Source organism: Aquila chrysaetos, chromosome 12, assembly GCF_900496995.4.
Source record: "Aquila chrysaetos chrysaetos chromosome 12, bAquChr1.4, whole genome shotgun sequence".
NCBI lineage: Eukaryota > Metazoa > Chordata > Aves > Accipitriformes > Accipitridae > Aquila > Aquila chrysaetos.
The window spans coordinates 25,298,630-25,323,422 of NC_044015.1; the positions used below are offsets into that span (position 1 = coordinate 25,298,630).

The 24,793-nt window shown below is 36.5% G+C and overlaps 1 protein-coding gene across 6 annotated transcripts in view; it reads right to left on the minus strand.

Moving 5' to 3' along the window:
• PKN2 (protein kinase N2) overlaps nucleotides 1-24,793 on the minus strand; it is a 56,879-nt gene that overhangs the window by 11,481 nt on the left and 20,605 nt on the right. The window contains exons 2-8 of one of the 6 annotated variants that reach the window (XM_041128041.1): nucleotides 20,354-20,654; nucleotides 12,108-12,259; nucleotides 7,357-7,474; nucleotides 5,605-5,696; nucleotides 5,233-5,446; nucleotides 2,255-2,440; nucleotides 1,827-1,936 (exon numbers count right to left, since the gene is read on the minus strand). In XM_041128041.1, coding sequence (XP_040983975.1) covers nucleotides 1,827-1,936; nucleotides 2,255-2,440; nucleotides 5,233-5,446; nucleotides 5,605-5,696; nucleotides 7,357-7,474; nucleotides 12,108-12,259; nucleotides 20,354-20,654 — 1,173 coding nt within the window. Of the gene's footprint in view, nucleotides 1-1,826; nucleotides 1,937-2,254; nucleotides 2,441-5,232; nucleotides 5,447-5,550; nucleotides 5,697-7,356; nucleotides 7,475-10,047; nucleotides 10,072-12,107; nucleotides 12,260-12,418; nucleotides 12,517-17,606; nucleotides 17,627-20,353; nucleotides 20,655-24,793 lie in introns of those variants that run through there. The other 5 variants (XM_030033112.2, XM_041128042.1, XM_030033113.2 and 2 more) reach the window with 5 other exon arrangements.

Genomic DNA, 24,793 nt, shown 5'->3' on the forward strand with positions numbered 1-24,793 from the left:
AATTACTTATTAGTAATTGTTCTGGAAGAGTCACCTCTGTACAATCATAAGGTCTAGCAACTCAAGGATCAAGATGCAGAGCTGTTACTTTAAAAGAGTGCCAGGGCTAGCTAGCCATACTGAGCAAGCTCTTGCTAGGATAAGCATAGCATTTCACTTCTGTTCAGATGTGATAGCCAGTGTCCAAATAAAAGTACAAGTGTAAAATTCCCCCAAGAGTAGGAGAGAGTCACAAACAGTCACCAGACTTTCTAAGTCAGTCTAACAAAAGTGGTAGTTCAAGTTCTTTTAGCTCAAGCTCTGACAACAAATTTTTACCTGTGTTTAGAAACCTCGGCTTTACTAGTTTTCCATGTTATTTACAAGTTTCAATTGCATTTCATGGCTGCATAGTGACATTTTAGTACCTGCATACATATCATGATGCAAGACTTTATACAGTATCTCTAGAAATATATACAGTTTCTGTAACATGGTCGTGAAGAGGGCCAAAAACTTTAAACTAAAAAGAACTACTGCTGCTACATCTTGCTGCTGGGACTTATATATTCTTTAGGTGTCTTATATGCTTGTTACAAAAGCTTGTTACAAAATGTGAAGAATCCTGCAATACAGTATAGCAGCAGCATTTTATGTTACTAAGTTCAGTTAGCATAGTTTAATTCCATCATGATGCATCAATTTACTGTCTTTATATGATAGCTGTAGGTTTTAAAAGAAACAAAAGTTAAGAAGGACAGATTAAAAACATGATGGGGTTTGGAATGTGCATTTCAAATACAGAAGGATGCGTGGTCATGCCCAGCAGCAGCAAGGTCCTTTTCTGGCACCAAAAGGCATCTAATATTGAGTTCTTAAATAGCGAACATGACACATACTAGGCTGGTAGGAGCAGCTACTAAACTTTGACTAGTTCTAGTCTTAATCTGAGAATAATCAAGGCTTCAGGACTCCACAGCTGCTAATTTTGTTGTGCACTACTTCTAACTGGAACCTGAATTTCTCTGCCTGCAGGTCTAAAACTGCTTCCTTCCTAGATGGAAGGAATCTGGTTTGGGGCTCGGAGGGGTGGGGTGAGGTGGGGAAAGAGCAAAACCAGGAAGGTGGCTTTTTTTTTTTTCCTTCTCTCATTTGTTTTGAATATATACTGGAGATGACATTTAGGGTCCTAAAATATAGTCTAGTTTTCAGGCTATTTTAAACACTGATTAAAAAAAAAAAATCCTTGTACCTTAAAATACTATGACTATCAGGTATCTAAAAAACAAATGCTTGATTAAACCTATATAACAAATTCTCTTCAAAAGGTGTGAGGAAAGAAACATCAAGTATCATTTCAATACTCGAGTCCTCCAAGTAACATTTAAAGCTCTAGGAAAGACCTATTAGTGAATTTATTTATTATTCCTGAAGAATTCATCAGCCTGACATGAGAACACTTTTACAGAAGCACTGTAAAAATTCTGACATAGCTTTACCAAAATATCCAAACTGTATCTGATATTAGAATTTACTGATAAATAATGAGAAGTTGATGATCCTAATAAAAATTTAAACACCATCTATCACAGGCTAAAAAGATGCTAAGTGTTAGCTCTTGGATAAACACAGTATGTCAGTTTGTAGGCCAGAAAAGGTAAAATTTCTAGAATGCCAGCCCAGCATAACAGGTTAATCCCAGGGAGCTCATTCTGTTAAGGATGGGAATACTTGCACATATGAAATTTGAACATAATCACAACAGGGGGGGAAAAGACCCAAACCAAACATGTAACTAATCTAAAGAATTGACTATAGCTGTCAATGAAGTAAAACCACATTTTTACCCTGTCTAGTTCCAGTGTAAATTTCTGATCCCATGACTGATTGGAAATGGGCTTCCAGCTAGTTTGACCAACCACAGTGTTATCCAGCTTCAGTACAGCACAGACTTCATCTGTAAGTAAAGTACACAAACTCAGCTTAAATCTTTAAGAGGATTTTCCACAAACAAAAAAAATCTTCAGTAAGTTTCCCTTAAAAGTGTAATCTCACATTTAATTGGTTCTTATGGGCATAATAGTGTCGTTGTGGGTTTTGTTGTTGTTTTTTTTTTTTGGTTGTTTTTTTTTTTTTTTTTTTACAACAGATGAAGGAACAAATAAGTTTAAAGCTTCAAATCAATTTGGTATCTTAAATTACAGAACACAGCACGCACATTAAAATGTAAGTAAAAGATATGCATAAAAATAAGAGAAGTAAGAGTATACTGAACTGGACAAGTCATCAGTTTTCAGAAGGTTTCTACTACTCCCACTTTTACTTTTACTGGTTCTGCTCATGAAAGATGATCTGGCTTCATTTGGACTCCAACCAGGTAGCGTAATCGACGTGGCTTTTGATCGACCAGGGACGTTTTCCAAAATATCTTGGCAGCCCATTAGCCTAACTTCCAGAGTACCTGGAACAAGATAGACAATGATTTATCAAAGTTTTCTGTTCTTAAGTAAACAAAGTGAATGACTAATGACTGATTTATGACAATAGCTCACATTCTGACCCCTGCAGGGTATAACAGAAATACCAGATGAAATCAAAAGACAGATCCAAGACAGACAAATACACTGAAAATAAGCATTAAAAGTCAAATATGTGGGACTCAACCTTCTAGAAGGAGCAGCAGTTCACCAAAATAATACAAATTAAGTTTTTGTTCCATGTCTCTGTTTTCTTCGCTTGAGAACCTAACTGACTTGGGTTCAAGTTGTAAGCAATGTCACTTTTTACGATGACAAATCTTAAGTTTCTTATTAAAACAATGGATCTTGCAGATGGGACAATAACAATTTTTCATGAGTTTTATATAGCCAATTAATATTGGATACATCATTTCAGTAATTAAAACGAACACATTGACTATTGAGACTACGAATTTGTTTAAGATACATTCAGAAATCACATTTGCCTGCTGCATGCTAAAGTCAAATCTGAGTTAATACATAATTTAAAATAATCAAATTGTTCCAACTTGACTGAATTTGGATTTATAAAAGCTGAGACAAGAGGCTACTCTTCAAAATCTCCTACATCTTTAAACAAATGAGGTACAGAGGCTGCTGTTCTAATTTAAGAGTTTCCTCCAGCAGCCCAGAAACATCTGAATACCACAGATGGTTACTAGAACTACCTCATCCTGTATAAGATCACATCTGTAAAACTGTGACACCACTGACACTAACAAAATTAACTATTAGAAGTGGTGAAATTAGCCAGTTCATAATCATACTGTCAGCTAGAAATGCAGCTCCTAAATGCAGTGTTCTTTTGACAGCAAATGTACTTTACTGTGAAACTTCAAAGTACTCTTTTGTAACAGAAACTTAAGTCAGACTTGACCTAAAAATGGTCTGGCAACATTATAGCCCACAGAACAGACACCAAGAAACCAGTCTGAGAAGAAATCCCATCCTGTAGGGAACTAACAGCCGTAAGTGACAGCTAAGCATTAGGCTATGAAGACAAAGAGATGCTATTGGATCCCGAAAGAGGTTAAAAGGTAAAAGAATACTTAGTTCCCAAATTCTGTTTAGGGGGAAAAAAAAAAAAAAAAAAAAAAAAAATTAATAAGCAGAAAGGCTATAATCTTGTGTAAGGACTGGATGCATTTTAGAAAAGTTCCACTGATGCACTTTAAAAAGTATGACAGTAGCACTGATCTGTTTTTCACAGTGTTAGAGGCAAAACACAAAGACACTGTTCATTTAAATCCAGTTCAATACAAAAGCTCTTTGAGTAGCCAATATGAAAATGAAACTATTAAGAACTTCGAAAGCATGTAGCTCTGTTTTGATAAGTCCTGTTAGAAACTGTTCATATCTATTAATAAATCACGTTTAAAGAAGAAGTATTTGTCACTATAATGTATCTGACGCATGATTATGTATTACAGGAAAAGAATAAAAAAAACCCCACCAAAACCAGCTGTTCTAAAACCAAGACACGATACTTCCTGCCCATGGTCCCTGATCATTTGAGATTCCATATGATGAACAAGTTCCCCTCACCACTCTGCAACTTTACAGGGCTCTCAGCTGAGGTCCTGATGCTTTTTACCCTTTGCTACATGTCTTACTGAACCAAAATGGAAGACAAGTAGACTAGCTCCATTTTATTATTATTGCAGCTCAGCAGGAGAGTTCCTCTTTTTGTTTTAAAATATAACCCCGCAGTACTTCAAAACTAAATTCTGGTTTCAGTTATACACGTATAACCAGAGTAACGTTTGAATTACATATTGTTAATAGGTGGTTTAATAGTTACATGTAAAATGTTTTAGGAAACAAAACAAAACCCCAAACCTATCTGTACTAGTAATGCTTATATGACCACTTACTAAATAAATTTAGTAAAGCAACATACCCCCAAGCAGTAAAAAGTATTTGCTTTTCTTTAAGAATGCTGGGAGGCAAATGTTTTAAGAGTTTTGTTAAAGCACGGCTCAGCTCTTGAAACAGTTTACTTCCAATGAAGGACAACAATTCCAGGTGAACCCAAGCTATGAGAAGTTCCTAAGTCTTATATTTATATATAAATGTACTGTTCCCTCACAGTAGGCTAAGTCTCTTAAAAAAAAAAAAAAAAAAAAAAAAAAGTCTCCATGTTTAATTGCAAGGAAAACAATTCAAACCAATAAACAGAGGCTTCAATAGTTCCATGCACGTTTGTTAGGACCTCCCTCTTTGGTTTAGAAATATAACGCATGTTTTGGTAGCATAAATCTCACCACCTAGGAAGGCAGTGTGGTCCAGTGGGTAAAACAGAGACTGGGAGAAAAGCTGGGTGCCTATCTCCGGCTCTGCCACTGACTACTTGTATGACCAGGGCAAGCCACTTAACCCTTCTGCACCTCAGTTTCCCCATCTGTAAAATGGGGATAATGATACTTACCCACCTTTTAAAGTGCTTGATAATCTAAAGATGAAAGGGGTTAGGTAAACACCAGTAATAGTGTTCCATAGTGACCTAACTTAAAGCCAGAACTCCACTTTTTCAATAGCATTATAGAAAGGTCAACAAATAAATCAAAGAAACTTATCTGTATTTTTTTGGCGCATAGACACTTGGAAATTCTAAATGCCTTTATCTAGGAAAAGAACAACAATGAAATATGTCCAGAAAGAAATAAAGTTGGCATTAAAAACTTGTTTTAAACCATTTAATAAAATAAAACAAAAAAAGCTCCATAAATCATACCTGTTAAAGCTGCTGGTTTGGACAGTGTACTATACTGGTTTTGAGTAGATATTACACTTTGACGAGGACTTAATGTGGGTGAAGAGACCAATGAAAGCTCCTCTATAATAATACTGCTTTTGGGATGGTTTTTAGGAAGTTCATTCAATCTCTGTTCCAGTGAATACTTCAATAGGTCCAACTTCTGGCTTGATTCATTAAATCTTGCTTGCGCCTTTTTAAAAAAAAAAAAAAAAAAAAATTTAAATACTTCAATTTTTTTTTTTTGTGAAAAAGCATTTAAAATAAAGTATAAAAAATTGTAATGATGTAAATTACTTCTGAAAGTGCCTTTCTGTCGGTAACTTTCCCAGATCCAAGTAATTTCATTACATTTTTTGCACCTTCTGCTACAGCATACTCTATCCTAAAATGATGCCGTAATTCTTCCATTCGGAGTTCAAGAGGGCTTATCACAGGTTTTGCTGCAAAGAAATATAAACAAAAAATCTTCATTGAAGACCACGCCCATGTTTAATTTCTTTAATATTAACCCCTCCCCCATACAAACAGAGGGGAAGGGAGGAAAAAAAGAAGAAAAAAAAGAAGTGAGAGATGCAGATTTGGTAGTTCAAAGAAAAGCTTGAGGTATGTCATAAAAGCAACAGTGAAATTTTAAGCATTTGAAGGAAGAAATAATTGATCAGGGCTTCAATCCAATAAACAGGTCCTACTCCTTGAAGAGCTCTAATTGCTAGAAGATATGAGAAAAAGAACATGTACTCAGGGGAGTTAAGGGACAAAAGCCAAATCTCCCCAGCATCATTCAGCTGACAAGAGGAGGTTTTGAGACTTCCACATTTCTGAACCACGCTCTGAGGATTTATCTTTCAAACTACTCTGTAGCTAAGTAGATCCCTGATCAGTTTCTGATAATTCTCCTGCTTCACACGAAATCCCAGGGAATCTGGCTCCTGCCAGTACAGAGGATGTAAGAGGTCCCATACACTGCCCTCCCCAAATGATTTGGGTTAACCATTCTAATGTCCACTTCTTACAGTGTTCAGATTTCCTAAACAGAATTAGAAAGTTTCCTGGATATATTCCTTTCTGTTTAAAGCTCTAAGCATAGTAGGAACACAAAAAGGCATTTGAAGGTGTTTGAAAGCCCTTTCTAGCTTGAATGCCTTTCTTTTTCTTTTGAACAAATGATACACATAATCCATGTGCTAAGATGAGGTGTTAAAAAAAAGCCAGAAGTGTCCTAATTGTAAAAACAAACAAAGAAAACCACCCCCCATCCCCCCAAACAAAACACGCACACACACACACGCACAGGTTTTTCCATTATCTAGGATATATCCAGGCCCTGATTACAAGCATCGTCATACAACTCCAATACTCAGAAACGCATATGAGTAAAGTTCAAGACTTAGAGATGTACCAATATGCCCACAATTTTATAGTGCACTCATGCTAATATAGCTCAGGGGTAATTTTCTTTTTTATTTATTTAAAGATTTCCAAATAAACGCAAGTTTAAAACTACTTCTGAAATGCAGCATGAGTATTTCAAGTCAGGTCATTTTAAAACCACTGATTTTTTTTTGTTGTTTTTAAAATAGTTGTTTACTACAAAGTAGTTGTTTACAACTCAGTCTAGCCTAAATACCCATAAAGAGAGCAAAAATTCACCTCCATCTGTGCTCCCATTACTAATAATAAGGTCAATCTATTTAAGTATGACAAGCAGGCTTTGAATCTGCATCAGATTTTTTTTTTTTTTAGGATAGCGAAAAGATTATATGCTTTAAAGAAAATTACTAGTTATTGTTAAGACAAAAGAAAGCACGCATGAAGGGAGAATGAAGACCACAAAGTAAAAATGGACTGCATAAGGCATAAAAAGGATGATGAAGAGAGATTGTATTTCTCTTCATTAAGCTTAAGGTATTTTGCTTCAAGTCACATGTATTTGGCATCCTAACACACACAGTGGTATGTCTAGTCTCCGATTATTTTTGGTTCATGCAAGCTTTGTCTAACATTCCTACTAGAAATTTATGATAACTCAGTGTGCATATGGGTACATATCTGCATGGCATTCTGACATTAATGATTCTTATTTCCTTTCTACTCCATCACCATTATCAAAAGCCAATTCATTGGTCTGGACTGCCTGAAGAATCTGCATCCGTATAACTTCTATTTTTGTCTTGCTGTCCTGGAGCATCTGCTGAGCTGTGGCAAGAAGTTTTCGATCCTATTAAAACAAAACCAAACAAAATTGTAAACTCTTCATGGAACAAAACACATTGAAAGCTTCAAAACCCACATGCTTTAGGAACAAGAACTAAATCTATGTAGTTCATTCAGTATAGCAGACCAATTCATCTAACCACATTAGGATATTACTGGAAATTAAGTTAGGACAGTGGCATATTCTGGCTGATTAAAGACTATAAGCCACTCCAATGGAAACTGTATCTGTTTAAAGCTGAATAAAGGAGGAATGATCTAGCAACGTTACATGTGTAGATTAATGTTTTGTAAGCTGATACTAAAGAAAGGGCAAGATATTAAGCGCAAAAATACCTCCACCCTATGTAGAATGACTAAAATTTGAATGACTGTATAATGAGAACTCTTCTAATAGACAAATTTGCTAGACTAAATCCATATAAAAATTTTTGTACTAATTCACTTGAGCTGATTTTCAATCTTGAAATTGGAAACATCAAGTTACCTTACACAGCACATTATAAATAAGTCTTCAGTGTGTTTTTCTGAACAAATCAAAGCTGAGGATTTTTTTGCATTAATAATTACGTAATATACTAGGGTTACTTCATTAGCTATTTCATCAGCAACTTAAAGTACAGTACTTTTCATCTAATAAACTAAGCTAACCAATTTTTGTTTTTCAAAAGCAGTAACACAAGAAGCAGTTTAGAAGAGAACATTTCTGAAGATGAACTTTCAAGTAACTGATAATACCATTTCATTGTCAGGAGCACAGACAGTCATCCACACGTTTCTTAGGTATACCATTTTTTTGTCCTCCAGCTACTGGAGATCTTACTTAAAATGGATTATCAAATGGTTCTTGGACGTGGAACTGTGCATGTGCTTCTATGGCTGCTGCATGGTGCTCTCTGTATATTCTGGGAATTACCAGATAACTTAAAGGTGATCTGGCTTGCAGTAAGAACGAAAAAAAGGGGTATAAGAAAATTTAAGGCAGTCTATTTGTCCTGTCTGTGCAGTACCAAATCAATCACAGTAATTACTAGTAGTCAGTGTAGATAAGTATCACACTTGTTATAGCCCAAAGGGTATTTTGGTTAACTCATTTTGTAGCCACTCTATAACCTCATTAATAAGTTACTTTCCCATGGACATGGTTTGTACTTATATTTTTAATTTTATAATGAAGTTATCAATTATTTAAGAAGTTAAAGAAATTAAATTCTTCCCCTTACCACAACCAAGACACAAGAATGCAGTGTAGCACAGGTACCCAGAGCTAGAAATACTGGCACCATCAAGTATACCGTGACAAAAATCAGTATGCCAAGAAGAGAGAAATTTACCTTCATAGAGCTCCTCTATGACCTTGGGCCTAATGCATTACTCACTCAGATATTTTAATGCTGCCCTATGTTCTGCAGGGTAGATACACCAAGACATACACATAAAAAAGCTTTGGCTGCATGGAGACAAATTGTGTCCCCTCTGCACACCATAGTCTCAGAACTCTTGGTTTTAAGTTTTAGTATTAATCTACATTTCAGAGAGAAAGCACTAGTTTTCATATTTTAAGATTCTGTGTTAGCTATCCAATTATTTAATGAGTACACTGAATTTCCTAAATGCCTTCTCAAATACAGATGTCAACTTTTGAAATAACTACTGTCTACAATAGAGTATACGATCTAAGTAACAGATTACAAGCAACTCTAGAATCCTGTATGAAACCTTATCCATGCATCATTCTGATGTATAAATATGCTGTAAGTGTTTCTTTGTCTGTATCTGCACTTGTTTTTCATCTTGCTGCTCTTGATTGTCCCTCATATCCTCTAACTGCAATGGATTTGCTTGCTCAGGGGCAGCATCAGCCCTTCAATGTGTACAATGGAGGTAATTCAGGATTATAGAGATATCCTTATGTTTTCAAGAGACAGAAATCCCATCTTCAGAATCAAAATGGATGTGTTATATACTCAGCAGCTCTTTTAGTATTGGAGGCTGAATACAAAGTATTTCAAGGCACCTGCTGAGTACAGAAGAACTGACAGTGCCTGTAAAACTGGTATGCAAAGTTGTCACAGGATCTCAGAGAATCCACACAAGTCCAAGGAAAGATGATCAATATCGCAGAAACACTTAAGTCCGAATAGGTTGAGCTAAACCTTACTGAAGCAAGTAGAGTAAGTACAAAGGGAAAACCTTCCCATAAGATGATGCATTTATTACTACTAACAGACTGCTTTTTCATTTTTGAGAAACAAATGATGACTCCCCCTTCATTAAATTTAGGTCTGAAAATAATACAAATTTGAAATTAGATCATATAGTACACTTGAATAAAGGTCACAAAAGAGTTTAAGACATTTTAAAGAGGGTCCTGCGACTACTTTTTAAAGAACTACTGGATTACTGGGGTTGAATCAAGCTGGGAATTTTCTGCCCCTCTCCCCCACCTCATCCAGACACTTGAGCTGTTTTAAGTTCTGCTTTTTAAAACATAGTCGCCATGCTCAAGCATACAGTTTAAACATGCCAAATTAAGTCACTACTGAGTATTAAGAACATGAAAGAATGAATACGCACCATTTTCATCCCGTTTGTTGAAGCAGCTGGCAATGCTTTTGTGTTTTCCAGCTTGCTCTCCCCAGCCCAGTTACTATATACACCCAATCTGGTAGGCTGATTTAAGCATTTACCAATTGCAAAGAGAAGATTCAATCATCAATTTTAATTACATGCCTCAATCATAAAGCAAGCCAGAATTTATCCTTTCTACCTAGTCTGATCAAAGCCTGCTAACAAAGTCTAATATTATGGCTTGAGTGTTTAGTTAAGTTTTCTCAGGCTGTTATAAGGTTACTTACTGAGGGTTTATTAGGAACATAATTCATGTACATCTTTTGATCCATTTGGGTCAGCTGATTATTATTTTTAAGTGTACCTGATGTTAAGTACATGGCCCCAGAGGATGTAGACTCCAGGGTTTCCAGGAGCTGAGGGACTGCGGTGCATGGACAGCATTCCCAGGCCCTTAGTCATAAGGTGCACTCCAGATATTTCTTCCATCTGCCCCAGGCTAGTAGGTTACAGGTCACTTTGAGATAAGGTTACCAAAGTACCAGCTGGTTCAACAGAAGTGCTGCTGGGACAGAATGAGCTTGATGGCACCTACGGTCCATCTAGTCTAAACTCATTTTTCTGGGAGTGAGCAGCATTGACTGTAATTTTTTTTTTTGAGGTATAACAAAGTCATACAGTAGGATGATACAAAGTAATCTGCCTCTTCACTGGTCCCTAGCAGAAATTCACTCAAAAACATGAAGTTCCTTTCCAACACTTTCTGGAAGTATCAACTACAAGGGGTAGCAATGCAATTCACAGATGTCTGCTCTTCAAGTCAAACACTTTGTTTTAATCGGTTCACTGACCTAGCTAGGTGTTGGCTCAGTCAGTTAAGAACTTAAAACATTTCAATTTTGTTTACTATTGTCTAGACACAGAAACATCTAACTAAGCTACTACATACTATTTGTTCGATCTATGCTTGTGTTTCCCCTTAGTTTGGAAATTCATCTCCTTAATGATTTAGTAAAAGTAAATGGAAAGAACAGGTAATGAGTAACTAGTGAAGGGGCAGGTAAGTAGAGGATTCTCCCTCCCCCCTCCCTTTCTTCTCATTTGAGAACTATGACCCTCTTATAAAATGTGGGGTTTGGGGTTTTTTTTGGTTGGTTTTTAGGTTTGGGGTTTGGTTTGTTTTTTCTTCATTTAAAAGGTTTGCCTTGTCTTTCTTTGGAGGGATTCTTAAGAGTATGACGAATTTTATTACATAGTTAGGACTAAGTCAAACCTATTTAGGGGTTAGCAAACACTTCCCCTCCACCTCCTTGGAGAACTTCTGGTGCTATCAAGAGAGAGTGAGTGCAAGTGAGCATGTGTTTAAAATTCAGATCTAGAAATAAGTGTGGCTTTATTTTTAATTTCTGTTTGATGCTATCAGATGCTACCTCTAGAATACCACACTTCTGTAAAAAAGACAAAGTATTTTTATGTGTATTTTATGTGCATGTGTACTAATGCAGATTATAACAACTCTATCAGAATACTACACACATCTTATTAAAACAAATATTGGATACAAATATTTTTCCTGCCAACTACAACTAGATGACCATTTCAGAAGCATACCTGGCAATGCCGCCTTTTATGTAATTATCATCCACATTACAACTTTAAACTAATAGGGGGTTTTTTTTGTTTGTTTGTTTGGTTTTTTTTTTTTTTTTTTAAGTGGAGCTAGGAAAAGCATCAGATACCAGTCAGTGTCATACCAAGCTTTGCTGCTAAGTGAATCACACATGATCAAAGATTACTAGATGTACTAAATTTAGTAAGCCGGATTTGCTATTTAGGTTGAACTGCATGCGGACAAATGATAATACAATCACTTGAGTGGGTATCAAACCACAACAACAAATGCTATAGTAATTTGTAGCAGATTTGACATAACTATTTAAAAAAAAAATATAAACCCCAAACTATAAATACTGAAATTGCATACTGTTTATACATTATACATTTGCACCACAGCAACGTGAAAATCCACAGTCATTTCATGTTCTTTAAGCATTCCAAAGCCTTACCTTTGAAGAGCCATTTGAGTACATCTGTATCATATTTTCTGCTCCCTGTTTTACCTTCAGTTCTATATCCAATTGCTTCTTTAAGGCCATCAATCTGTTGTTAGTAGAAAAACGAGGATCGCTATTTGGAGTATCAGGAGTCCTAGGACAATCTGTGAATTAAAGGTAAGATGTAATGTGTGCGGGGAGGGGGGGGGGGGGGGGGAGAAAAAAAGAAAAAAAAAAAAAACAAAACCCAAACTCCTCCCCTGCAAACCACCCTAAACTCTATTCTATTAAGTTATAGATTAAACAAAGCTAGAACATCATACTTAAGTATTAAGACTGACCCTCCCGTCCAGAGCTACTTTGCAACAGCACTGCAAATGCGCCTTAACATGAAAAGCCTCACGAAAGCCTAGTGACTCCTACACATGTCCTAATTCACATGAATCACTTCCGGGAGTGGTAAAATAGGCAGGTTTGCAGCTAGGTCTATTTTCGTTTCAAAGGAGATTTATTTCTTTTGGAATGTCTCAAGTCAATTAAAAATGCAGTTTTTCATTAAGCTTTCTTACACTCCTGATTTTAAATCAAAGTGTTTTAAAAACAAACAAACTTGGACAATAATATTCAATACTAATGAGCATGGTCTAAATACAGATATTATGTAGATCCTCATCGATTCTAGTGTGAACACTGCAGACACAGTTTACGTCAAAATTAAGACTAGATAAAACGAGACTTTTCCTTAGCCGTAAAGCTGAACAATTTTTGCTCTGGAATCATAACAGAATCCTGAGATAACTGAATATATAGGCAGACAGGTTATTGAACAACCGCGATCTGTGGGAAGGATAAAGCTTTTTCGTTTGACAATAGAATCGTTTAGATCTCCATCTTGCTGGATTAATTTAATGGAATGCAAGTTAGTTTTATCCATCAAATTATATAGTCAAACTCCTAAACTTTTCTATCCTCCTCCAGAAAAGTCTCCTAATCACTGGTTCATATTTCTGCTTCTGCAACATGAACTGCTAGTGAACTGAAAATAAGTGGCCACTGGATTATTTGCTAGTACTTAACTATTTCCAACATGACTGTCCTTTTAGCTAACTATCTTCCCTAACAGTCGCAATGGCTTCTCTTCCAACCTTTTTGTAAAAGAGGATAAATCATGCCCACTGTAATAATGTTTTTTTTGCTGTTGATATCTTCTACCTTAGCAAATGAGAGAATACCTTCTCTATGGGCAAATGACAGTTGGTCTCCTGGAAAATAATATTCACTCCATACCAACAGTACAGTCTTTTTTCCTGATTTTAATTAATTTTCCTTGAATTAAAACTAGGAAGATGAATGAAGTTCCTGAAATCCTCAATTACTAGAAAACACAGTTATTGCACTAGTAGCTTACAAATTATTAATTATGAGGTGTCATGGGGAGGAGATGTCTTATCTGCCATTTCACACTTCTTCCATAGAAGCTTCTGATAACTACTTTTGGAGATTTGATACACTTTACTTGCAAGTTTGCTGAGTAATTTCCTCCTAAATTGCAATCTTTGCTGAGGCTACATACAGATTTCATGTAAGGAGAAGTTTTAAGTTCCTCTGCTGCTAATTCACTCTTCAGTTCAAGCCACTTCAAGACTCTTGATGAATCCTCACTACTTAAAGGTAGTACAGAAAATACCAGATGTTAAAAAAAAAAAAAAAAAAAATCCATGTTATTCCTCATCTGTTTTGTCGTTCTCCCTCTCCTCAATGTTTTGGCTTGGTTTCTCTGTGAAACTGCACTTGAACAGCTTTACCTTAAATCTGTTTTTAATAAAACAAAGATTAACAACATGCTTTCCTCTCACTTGTGTCTTCACATTCAACTAATCCTCACCTAATAATCTGTTCAAAATTAGAACAAATGTGAAACTTGAAAGTCACAGTGTCAAGTCTCCTTGTAAAGTAGATTAATCGTATAAATGAATATTTACCAACTTTAGATTTATGATGCAAGCATCTACCACTTAAAGATCCCAGCCCTCTGATGATCCCTGGGAAGACTGTGGGGCTCCCTGGGAAGACTGTGGGGCTCCTGAAGTCTGTTTTCACAGCTTTTAAAGACGCACACAGGCAGTCTTCTTTTGCATTAAAACAACACTCAAGTTGCAAGTCAAGGACTAATTAGAGATACCAGGTTCAGGCTGCCCAGGCAGCTGTTATTATCTCCCTTTGCGTGTCTGCACTGTAAAGGTGTAACCACATCACTTACCTGGGTCATCTCAAGAGTTGGTCTGCACTCATGGACATAAACTACCCTCTACCATTTAGTTTAAATGGTTCTACCATATGCTTTGTTAGTAACCAGCAGCAAAGGAAACTCTTCTGCAGGATGGACTAATTGCTAGAAAGAAATTATGTTTTGCCTTCAGGCATAATAGCTGCTCACTAAATTCCCAAACATGGAACAATATGGTTTCTTAACAAAGATTTTTTTTTTTTTTTTTAAAGAAAAAAAAAGTTTACCAACAGCTTTTCAGAAATGGCTTCCAAGTGACTCCTTCTGCTGCCCGGCCCCATTACAATTCAGTAAGCAGCCTGAGACAGCTTCTTACACAAGAATTCCGATTAAAGTTTTAAATCAGCCAGACAAACTGGTCCTGTTATGGAAAGCATTGACAATCTTAGCAGCAGCACTACAAGCTGCATCTGTATTAGCTGTTTCCCTCTCTCTTTGTAATGTCTACTGAGGTTGTAATCACTTTGGTATGGCTAGTTATCTCTGATCTATTTGTGTAAAGCACTATACAGAGGGGCTCAAATCTCATCTGGAGATATTCAGTCATCTTCATAAAACAAATAAGTAATAAATTCATCCAGATAATTGCAATTAATGGGATTTATGTATATGCTTAAAGTTAAACAAGAGTTAAGTACTCGTACCAAATTGATATTTCACTCAGGTAGGTAAGTGGGGACAATAAGAGATTCTCCAGTTTGCCACGTTTGTTGGTCAATAAGGACAGTACAAGACTTGCCATTTTGGATGCATTCAAGTCCAACTTTGCATAGGACAGCAAGAGCTTTGCTGGGGTATGGATTAGCGCTCCTAGGCATTTTCTTCTTGACAGTGAATATCAAGTGAAGTAACAGAAGTATTTCAACTGAACCTGACTTCGTTTCAAGTAACTAGCACGTTGTTTTTGCTGAACAGCTATGAATGTTGTTGCCTGACACAAATGAGTTTTGTGCAGCTTGTCAGCACACATCCAGGCTGCTGGAACAGCTGCAGTACGGCTTCCCCAGCACCTGCAATATCCTGTTTTCATGAAAATATACTCCTAAGATTTAAAATAAGTTAATAGTGATGGTTTAACTGATTTCTTTTTTTTTTTTTTTAAATGTCTGGATTGCATGAGGACAATGGCAGTTTTCATTCTGAAATGTTTATCTTAACCATGATCTTTGCTCTTCTGAAAACCTTTTCAGGTTGAGTCTTTGCATAGTGCTCACCAGCAAAAACTTCTTGCTTCTAAATTGCCTTTTACGAGCACTCCCATCTAAATTAAATTTATTAGAGTAGTGACACAACTCTACTCTTCTGAGACTGCAGCTCATTTCTTTGGGGACTTTTCCCCAGATGCTAGGTATGCTATTTCTTCAATAAGCTCAGTGTGAAATCTAGGATCCCATGTAACTTGCTGGATTTGGGTTCCTGGATGGTACTGCAGCATTCTCCTAAGCTACTCAATTAGCAGCAAGTGCCCTTGGGTAAACAGTTAATTTTAATCTTATTTGAGGATATTTAATTGCAGTTAGCCTCATCAGTGTCATACCCAACAGAAATACCTGTGATGCATGTTTAGGCATTGCTGGAGAGGGGAAGAAAGAGGCATCATCAGGCTTTTTTCAGGAAGTCAGATGGTTGCATCAGCACTTGAACTAAGCCATCAGTAAGTCCAAGGCAGCAGTGGACATTCTGCACTCAGCATCCAGCACTGACCTCCTGGCAACTTTTGAAGTTCAACTGAATTTCAATTTAGTAATGGCTAATTTTAACTACTAAACAAGTGGCAGGAGATTGTTTCAAATTGCTTCAATAATGTTATTCTATATTAAGGTTCCTCAAAGTTACCATGAAATTCCCATGGATATGAGCCTTGTAGGTGGATTCTGCTGTCTAAAAAGTCACTATCTACACCAATTTGGTTGCTACCTCTACCAGCTTCCAGTAATTGGTCTTTGGTGTCTGACAGATTAACCTAGTCACTTGTAGGGACAAAGGAATCCCCAAAACAGTCTCTCTCACTCCCCTGTCAGCTAGTCATATTCTTAAACAAAATAATTTATTTTCCTTATGACTCCTACAGCCAAATTTGATGTAAAGTGGATAGCTTAGAAGTTAGTTAGGAGAATGGAAGAAGCATGAACTTGTCTTTTTGATTTCATGTTCTCCACATTTTATCCAGTGTCCTCAATTCCCTCAAAGGTTTTTCTATCATCTCATCTTCCTATCCACCTTTACTTCTGCTCAGTAGGACAGATTAATTTCCCAATTCATATATATCCTACATATCAACTATATGCCTAATTAAATCAGTGACTTGCTGTAGGTAAACTATTTCAATCTCACACCTCACTGAGTCACACTAAACCCCACAATCTCTACTGCTACTTTTTAGACACCTGAAAAGAATATCAACTTAATCTGTTCTACTGTGTAGAAGTATGTTTTCAAGATACAAAATTTCTTAATTGCTAAGACTGAAGCAATCATCCCCATGTTACGCATTAAAATAAATCTCTCATTTTCAGCAGTAATGGTCACTAGGCTTGTCCTACTCATTTTGTATTGCTGCATTCTGCTTCACTCTTAAGTGCTGACCTACAAATTTTAAAACTCTGCACCCTAGTATGACTAATACACTGCATGTTAAGGGCAGACCTGGGTACAAAGTCCCACTTCTAAAACAAATCTAGATTCACCAGCAACCCCATAATGTAAAGTAAACCTATGTTATGCTAAAAGTTGTTTCTGAATCATACATCTGCTGCCAAATCTACCCTCACATTCAGTAATATAGCTTTTTAGCAAACTGCACTTTTTGGTTAAGGTTTAATATCAAATCTTCAAATAGTTGTGAAAATAGTTTCCTATGGCATTAGGAAATGGAAAGCTTTCAGCTCTAGGCAAACTACCATCAAAACATCTTAACTTGCTTGAAATGGAATATTAAAACACGTTTTTCTATAGTAGATTCATTAACACTACATTTAATGGGTTTAACATGTATCAACTACCCTGTGCTGATTACAAAGGAGTTAGACTACAAATTAGCAGTTTGTTAAAAAAGTAATGTAAGTTACTACTTGATACCATAAGCAATAGTTAAGAGTCACAACAGCTTGCATGGCACTTTTCAGCTCCAAGTCTGGAGCACTTTACAAATATATGTTCACATCCGCTTTTCAGATACAGGAACAAGGAAAGATTAAATGACTTCTCCAAGTTACCACAATGACCTTTCAACCAGTCAACAGAAACAGTCCAAAAATCTTCAGAGTTCAGGCCTGACAGGTCAAAGGGATCATCATCTTGTAGGCAATGATTCTCTCAGTGTTACTTCTCAATGGATCTCAGTCCTGACTTTGCTACTTAGAACCTGCGAAAACCTACACAGTATACTCTAGAAGACAGGGAAAAACATAGGGCCACCCCCAAAAAATATTAAAGTACATAAAGAGAACACAGACCTTGACTCCCACAGTTCTTGAACCCTCTTTACCTTATTTTCAGCATTCATGCTCTGCACAGTATAAAAATTTCCCATGTATTTCCTTCTCTCTTTAAATCATAACTGACCAGAAAAAGGTCAAACACGAGTTAAAGTGAAAATCTGTAACTCAGAATAAAGCTAACCTCAGGAAACAATGCACTTATTCAGGGAGCTCCCATATTCATGAGCAAATGGTTATTAAATTCACTGTTGATCCCGAGCAAAAGCAAGAATTCCCAAACAGAGATACCTGTGACCTCTCCACAGAAGTATCTTCTGTCAGATGGCAGTGATATTTAGGGCTATGTGTCTACCTATTTGCTGAATATTATGTGTGTGTGTATTTATAAATATATACACGCTCACACAAGCTCCCACACAGTTGGCGTGTTTTGTATTTACAGTTTTATATTACTAACCTTATCTTGCAAAGGCCAAGCTCACCAATACCTTGTCAAACTTAAGACTTCAGTATTAAAAATCAGAGTACCACCTAGATAACTTGCACCCATTAGTCTCAAGACAGACAGAATGTTTACTGATAGTGCTCTCCCTCCATGAATTAGTGACCATGAACAAGGAAGGAGACAGGCAATTAAATTACAAGGCAAACAGTGTAAAAAACCTCAAGCATTTCAATTTTGGAGGGTGGGTGCTTGTAGATCTTTGATCTAAAAAGAGATATTAAAAAAATTAAAGACTACTACTTTTTTCATTTTTTTGGCAATATATTCTATTAAAATGGGTCTTACATAGGAATACCTGATGTGATACTATACAAAGAATATAAAGATCTCAACAGAATTCCTAAGTTTTTTCTTGCATATTTCAATAATTAAGACTGTAAAAGCTATCTACCAAAACCACTTTGAACAGAACAAAAGTTAAAAACATAGTACTAAGAAGTTTAGCATGCATCAAAAGCAGATAGAAGCACGTAAGTTTATCAACCTTGACCTTTTACCCCTTGAGCCCTTCATGAAGCCTCTGGTATTTGAACACAAGGCATGAAGAGTCTGGCTGCTAACAGTTATTCACAAAATAGGCACTGCTGGCCTTTTCAGAAGTGTACTAAGGATTTGAACAACATTATTTAGATCTTTGTACCCAAACCTTCTCTCTAGAACTAGTAAATGCTTTCTTAGCGTCTACTGCATTTCCCAAGTCACACACAAGGACAATATTGCTCATTTAACTCGTTGTGATAAGAGTTCTAAAACACTACACTGGAAGGGGGCATTCTGACAACAGCATTCAGTGCTCATCCACTTTTCAAGTTCTATTATTAGATGAACTTTACAAATTTATGTTCACACAGATTTTTATATTCGGTCTATATACAGTTTATATACAGTTTTCTTGCTGTTCCACTCTTCCCGTTCCTTTAAAAGCCATGCTACTGTCCATACTGAAGCGGATTTTCATAAAGCTTAGCTGATATGGAACAGAATGCTTCATGCCAACTAAAACCCCAATGGCTATCTATGAGGCATACATTATTGTATTCATTTTCATTTCATGCTGCAGCAACTACTTTGCCTCACTAGCTCCAGCTGCCCCCCCACAACCCCGCCCCTTGTATGTTGTGAAGATCAGAAGTGAAAAATGCAGAGAATACTGTGCAGGCCACCATGGACACTTCAACACTTTTGCAGCATGGCGCAGAGCCAGACAGTATGAACTGCTGACATCACCTGCCAGTGTTTTCCTAAATTCTCACTGTAACCAACCTTTCTTCACAAGGATGATACAGTCTTTTATTCTACTGCCCAAGCTTCTTAGGGCTTGGCATTCACTTTGCAAACACCTTAGACGGCTTGTGCACGTTTATTAACCTTTTGCCAAGAAGAGTCTGTGCAATGTGAAATCACCAGGTTGGCAATATCTCCCAAGTCATTCCACAAAGCTGAAAAAGGACTGTTTACTTTCACAACATCCATCTTAAAATATCAAGCCTGGTATTTTTAAAAAATACATTCAAAATTAGTACTGACTCAATGCCACAGAAAATACTGATTAAAACCATTAATTACAACTGTTCTATGATTCTGTGAAAACTATTTCAAATTGTCTTTAAAATGGTAGCTTTATTGTGGAAAAGCCTGAAGACTTAACAAATCATTGCAACAGTAAGAAATGTTTGATAAGTTAGTCAGATAAATGGCATAACAGAAAAACAGTTTTTAAAAGTTAGATTACACTGATTGAGAAAATATTTTAATATAGTAATAGCTGAAAGTGAAGAACTGGTACAAGTTAAGTTAGTCTTTAGAGCATCATTAAATAGTCTGTGAAATACAGTGCTCCCCAGAAAAAAATTTTAAACTCAAAGGGACCAGACGCTTATTTGTGAGCCAAAACAAATAGGCATACATAAGTAATAAACTCGCCAGCTAAGGGTTTGCTCATTCCCAGAACAATTTTTTCAAATGAAATGGGATACAGCTTATCTAAGCTAAGAGAAAAAATTGATTTCACAGTAACATATGGTACCTGCAACATCTTCTGGATCCGTTACAACAATGTGTGCATTTAGCTCCTGTAACTTATGATGCAAGTCTTCTAACTTCTTATTTGATTTTTTCAAAATGTTGTCCACATATGCCAAGTTCTTTTTATCCGTTGTGACCTTCCTGAGGTTCTCTGCTCCCTCCTTGATTTTAAGTTCCTTCCTTATTTCCCGCTTGATTTGGTCCTTTATTTCATCCAGCTTCTGCTGTACCATTGTATCTGAAAAGTCCAACTTTTGGCCAGTGCTCACATTCTCAGAGGCTAGAAGACTTTTGGCATCCCCCTAGTAAAAAAAAAACACAACAGTAATATAACTACCAGGAAACACTGTTTCTTGACAACGCATGCTGCACACTTAAAATGACTAGCCTTTAGGCCTCTGTATATTAAACACTCACTTTGTAAGACCATTTACTAACCATGGGTCTACACTCATGTCGCCCTAAAGCAACAATCTCGCAAGACATTACATGTTAACTGGAATTACATTTTACAACAGATTTATTTTAAATTTAGTGACATCTTTACTATGCCTATTTTTAACACCAAGAGATTTAAATACTTCTGGATTCGTCATGGCTGCTTGCCTGGCAGTTATATGCCTCAGAGCTAATGACTCACATTTGTAATTTTCTAGATTTAATTGTGTGTTTTAACAGACCAAATGGATATAGGAAATAAGACTAACTTCTAACAACTATTATCTATGATGAATTTTTATACATTCATTAGAATAGATTCCTTTTAAAGATTGTAAAAAAAAAGTTAAACCTAGTGGTGTTTGCAAATGTTTAAAGAAATACTGGCATCTTTATAAAGATTTATCAAGATGTTACTGGAAAACAAATTTGCTAGTTTTTTTTTTTTTTAATCCCTCAAGTAAAGCCTTTCACTTTAAAAAATAATAATGATTAAAAAAAAAATAAATCTTATTTTCTTGTGCAGGCAAGCTAGGCTGAAATGGAAAAAAAAAAGTTGCAGCAATGAATAGGAGTTGGTGGAGTAAGGGAGCAGGAATATATGTGAGGTCATGTTTGTGCTTAGTGTATGTTTACATATCATTGAGAAGTAAGAGTACAAAGGGCATGGTATAGAACCTACATTAATAAAGTACAAATACAATTAATTACATACGTAATAACACTTGTTGTGTGTCTTATACATGGGCCCTGTACAATGAGTAGATGCTAGGTCCTACCCAAGAAGGCTTAGTGAGAGCTGAGGGAAGGTCAAAGAAGGGCTCTCCTGAACTTAGAATCTGATCCAGTCATAATTCAGGATGTATTTAGTAAATGCGTGGCCTGATCTGTACATAACTACCCAAAAGACCAAAATTACTTCTGAAATATTTGGGTGGACAGTAAGGTATTTGAAGGGATGATTAAAAATTCAAAAGTTTCGGGTGTAAAATTAGTTGTCATCACTATTTGCTCTTGGAAACACCAACAATACAGCAGAGGAAACAGTAGAAGAAAACATCCAGGAAGGAGTTCAAGAAGCACAGCATGGGGCTAATAAACTGTAAGAATGTCCCAGAACACATGATCTCTAGATACAGCCCACAGCAACTTGTTTGTTTTCGGAAGATTTTGGGGAAATGAGGATCATGAAGGTTGTGCCTGGGCCATACACATCAATAGATAATGCTGGTCAAACTATTTCAGTCTGTGCACTTTCCAGTGATACTGCCTTCCATAAGCAAGATCCAATCTACTAGTCCTCAACTATAATTTTACAAGTTTACTAAATCACCTTTAAACCCCTCTTATTAAAACATTTCTACCCATAGCTGCTACTTTTACTACAAACAGTTAGCAACTTGAAGATTCTTAAATATTAAAAGTAGTCGGAATCACCATCTTGCCACGGAATTTGTCTATCAATGAAAAAGATGACAAGCAAGCAACTGAGTAAGAAATGAAAGGGGAAAAAAAAAATCATGCAAATTTATACTTAAAGTGCACTTGTGATTCCTGTAAGTGCATTTCTGTTAGTGTAGATTAAAATAAATAATTTATTATGCATATGGAGAGAGGCTATTAATAGTTATACTGGGAAATACATGACATTGTTTCCATATATAGGCATATAAAAAGAATCAACTTTTTTTTTAAAGAATAATCAATAGTGATGAGCAACTAGTACAAAGGTTCATATCCATAATGAAGGAAACTGACTAGCACATGTTGAGTGTTTTGTTTTGAGAAACAACTGAAACTGAAAATAAATTCATATAGTAACCATATAGCAACTAAAGTAATAAGTATATCCAAATTAGATTCAGATCTTTGATTTTCCTGTTTGTCTAACACATAAAAATTTAGGATGTAAAAAAAGAACTTCAAGATTAGTATACTACTATATAGCCTTTAAAAACAGAGATCAAAATGGTGTTTGTAAATAAAAAAAGTGGGTATTTTTAAACCATAATCCTTTGCACTTGTTCTGCAAGCTTCCTGGAAAATAACTCATCATCTACCTCCTTCAAAGCATGGTATTATACTTTTCAAAGTTCACAGGAGAAAGACAAGTGGTAAATGTAAAAAAAAAAAAACAAAAAACCTAACCTCCCCCCAAACCCCAACCAAACCAAAAACCAACCCCTACAAACAACCTCCAAACCAAAAGAAAACCTTTATTCCGTATTCCAATAGCACCTGAAGTATGCTAAAATTATGCCAAGAATGTACACTTCTCAAACAGAACAATGTAATTAAAATATAAATAATTCAGAAATATTCTTGACTAGGGTTTCCTAAAGAGACTTCAGTTGTTTATCTATTGAACGATAATGTATTTTGTTACAAGGGAGGTTTTTATCCCTCTAAAAGCCCTACATCCCACCTGTTAAAGGGATGTTATGTCCTCCCATAAACAGGTTTTGGAGCCCTTGTTCCAGATACAGAGCCTATAACAAGTCTTCAATTAAATTAAGTCTCCATGTTCATTAGTAATTTGCATTCCAAATTTCCAGTAATTAAGTTAGTTCTCCTCAGCTTGAGCAGTTTCAGCAGCACCTTTGTCCCTGGACTTAAGGGTTTCAGGATCCAGAGTCTTCTCCAATCTGCTTCTGAGACAGCTAAGAGTTCAATAGCGTGGATGCTAACACTGGAAGCTGGTCACATTGCCTATGCATTTAAGCATTCATCTCTAAATCCCACCCCCGAAAGCCACAGATGATACTCCTTCTGTCTCTCTTGTCATCCAGAGTTAATTACACTTTTGAACTAAAAGTATCCTGTCACCTAGCTACCTAGATGTGTCACCTGGCACAAAGGTCACTGTGAAATAAAGTCTTCCAAGGAGGCAACCGTGCACTCAGTGACCCTGAAGGTCACTGTGAATGCAGAGCAAGAGCGTGTTCTGCAAGCAAAGTTGCTCCTCCTGCTCCAGCAGCAGCACGTTTTGCTGCTGGGATGCAACGAAGGTTGGAGGCAGATCCTCATGCCGGAGAGATGAGCAGCCCCAGCAACGTTCCATTTTAAAATGGTGATAATGCCAAGATGGACACAACTGGGCAGAACGTCTAATAGTTGAGAAAGAGAAGCGAGATAGGATTTTTGTCTTTAAGAAAAGCACCTCCCAAAATGCCAAACTCAAACTCTACTTTTAAACTGGGAAGTGACTTAAAACACAGCATATTCCAGCTTTTGATGACAACCTATTACAAGTCTCTTGTTAGAGCTGAATATTCTTTCAAAAAATTGTTTTCCCCATTTGGATAAACTCCCTCCCAGGTTGAGCCTCACATCCATTAGGACATAGGTGTTCTGTCCCTTCAACCTGAAAACTAAGTATGTCAAAAGAAACAATGGTTGGAGGTAGGGGCCAGGTCCTTTCCTTTGCACTGCTCAAGCAGGCAGGGTGCAAAGACAGAAGAAATCATTCACATTCTCTATACCAAGAAACCATCAATGGATTTTGCACAGCCACTTCTTTTACTCTCCCTCCCAGAATCATTTAACATAAAATATCTTAAGAGTAGAAATGCCCTGAAGCAGATAATGACTAAACCACTCCTGCTGGCAAAACAGAGAACAGGCCTCACTGCTTTAAAATGTAAGACAAAAGAATGGGCAGCCAGTTACCGATCCTCAGTTTCTTTTTTAATTCTGGTAGTTTTTTGACTGCGGGTTAGAAGAGAGGAGCCAAGCTTTGTTGGGTGGTCCCAGGACTGGGCCACTCAGCATACCATCCTTCCCTTGTGCCACAGCAGACTGCTGGTGACCTAGTTCTTTGCCCCAGCAGCAGCAAAGGGCAGCAGGCACCCGGTGCTGCTCATAAGAACCTGCTTCTGGGCTTGTAGCTGTACAGAAAGCAATTAGAGGCAGTGGTGTATACTTCTTTGAAATGGGAAAATACATGTTTACAAGTCAGACTGGAGATTTCTGAAACATTTCAGCATATAATGGAACTGAAGCT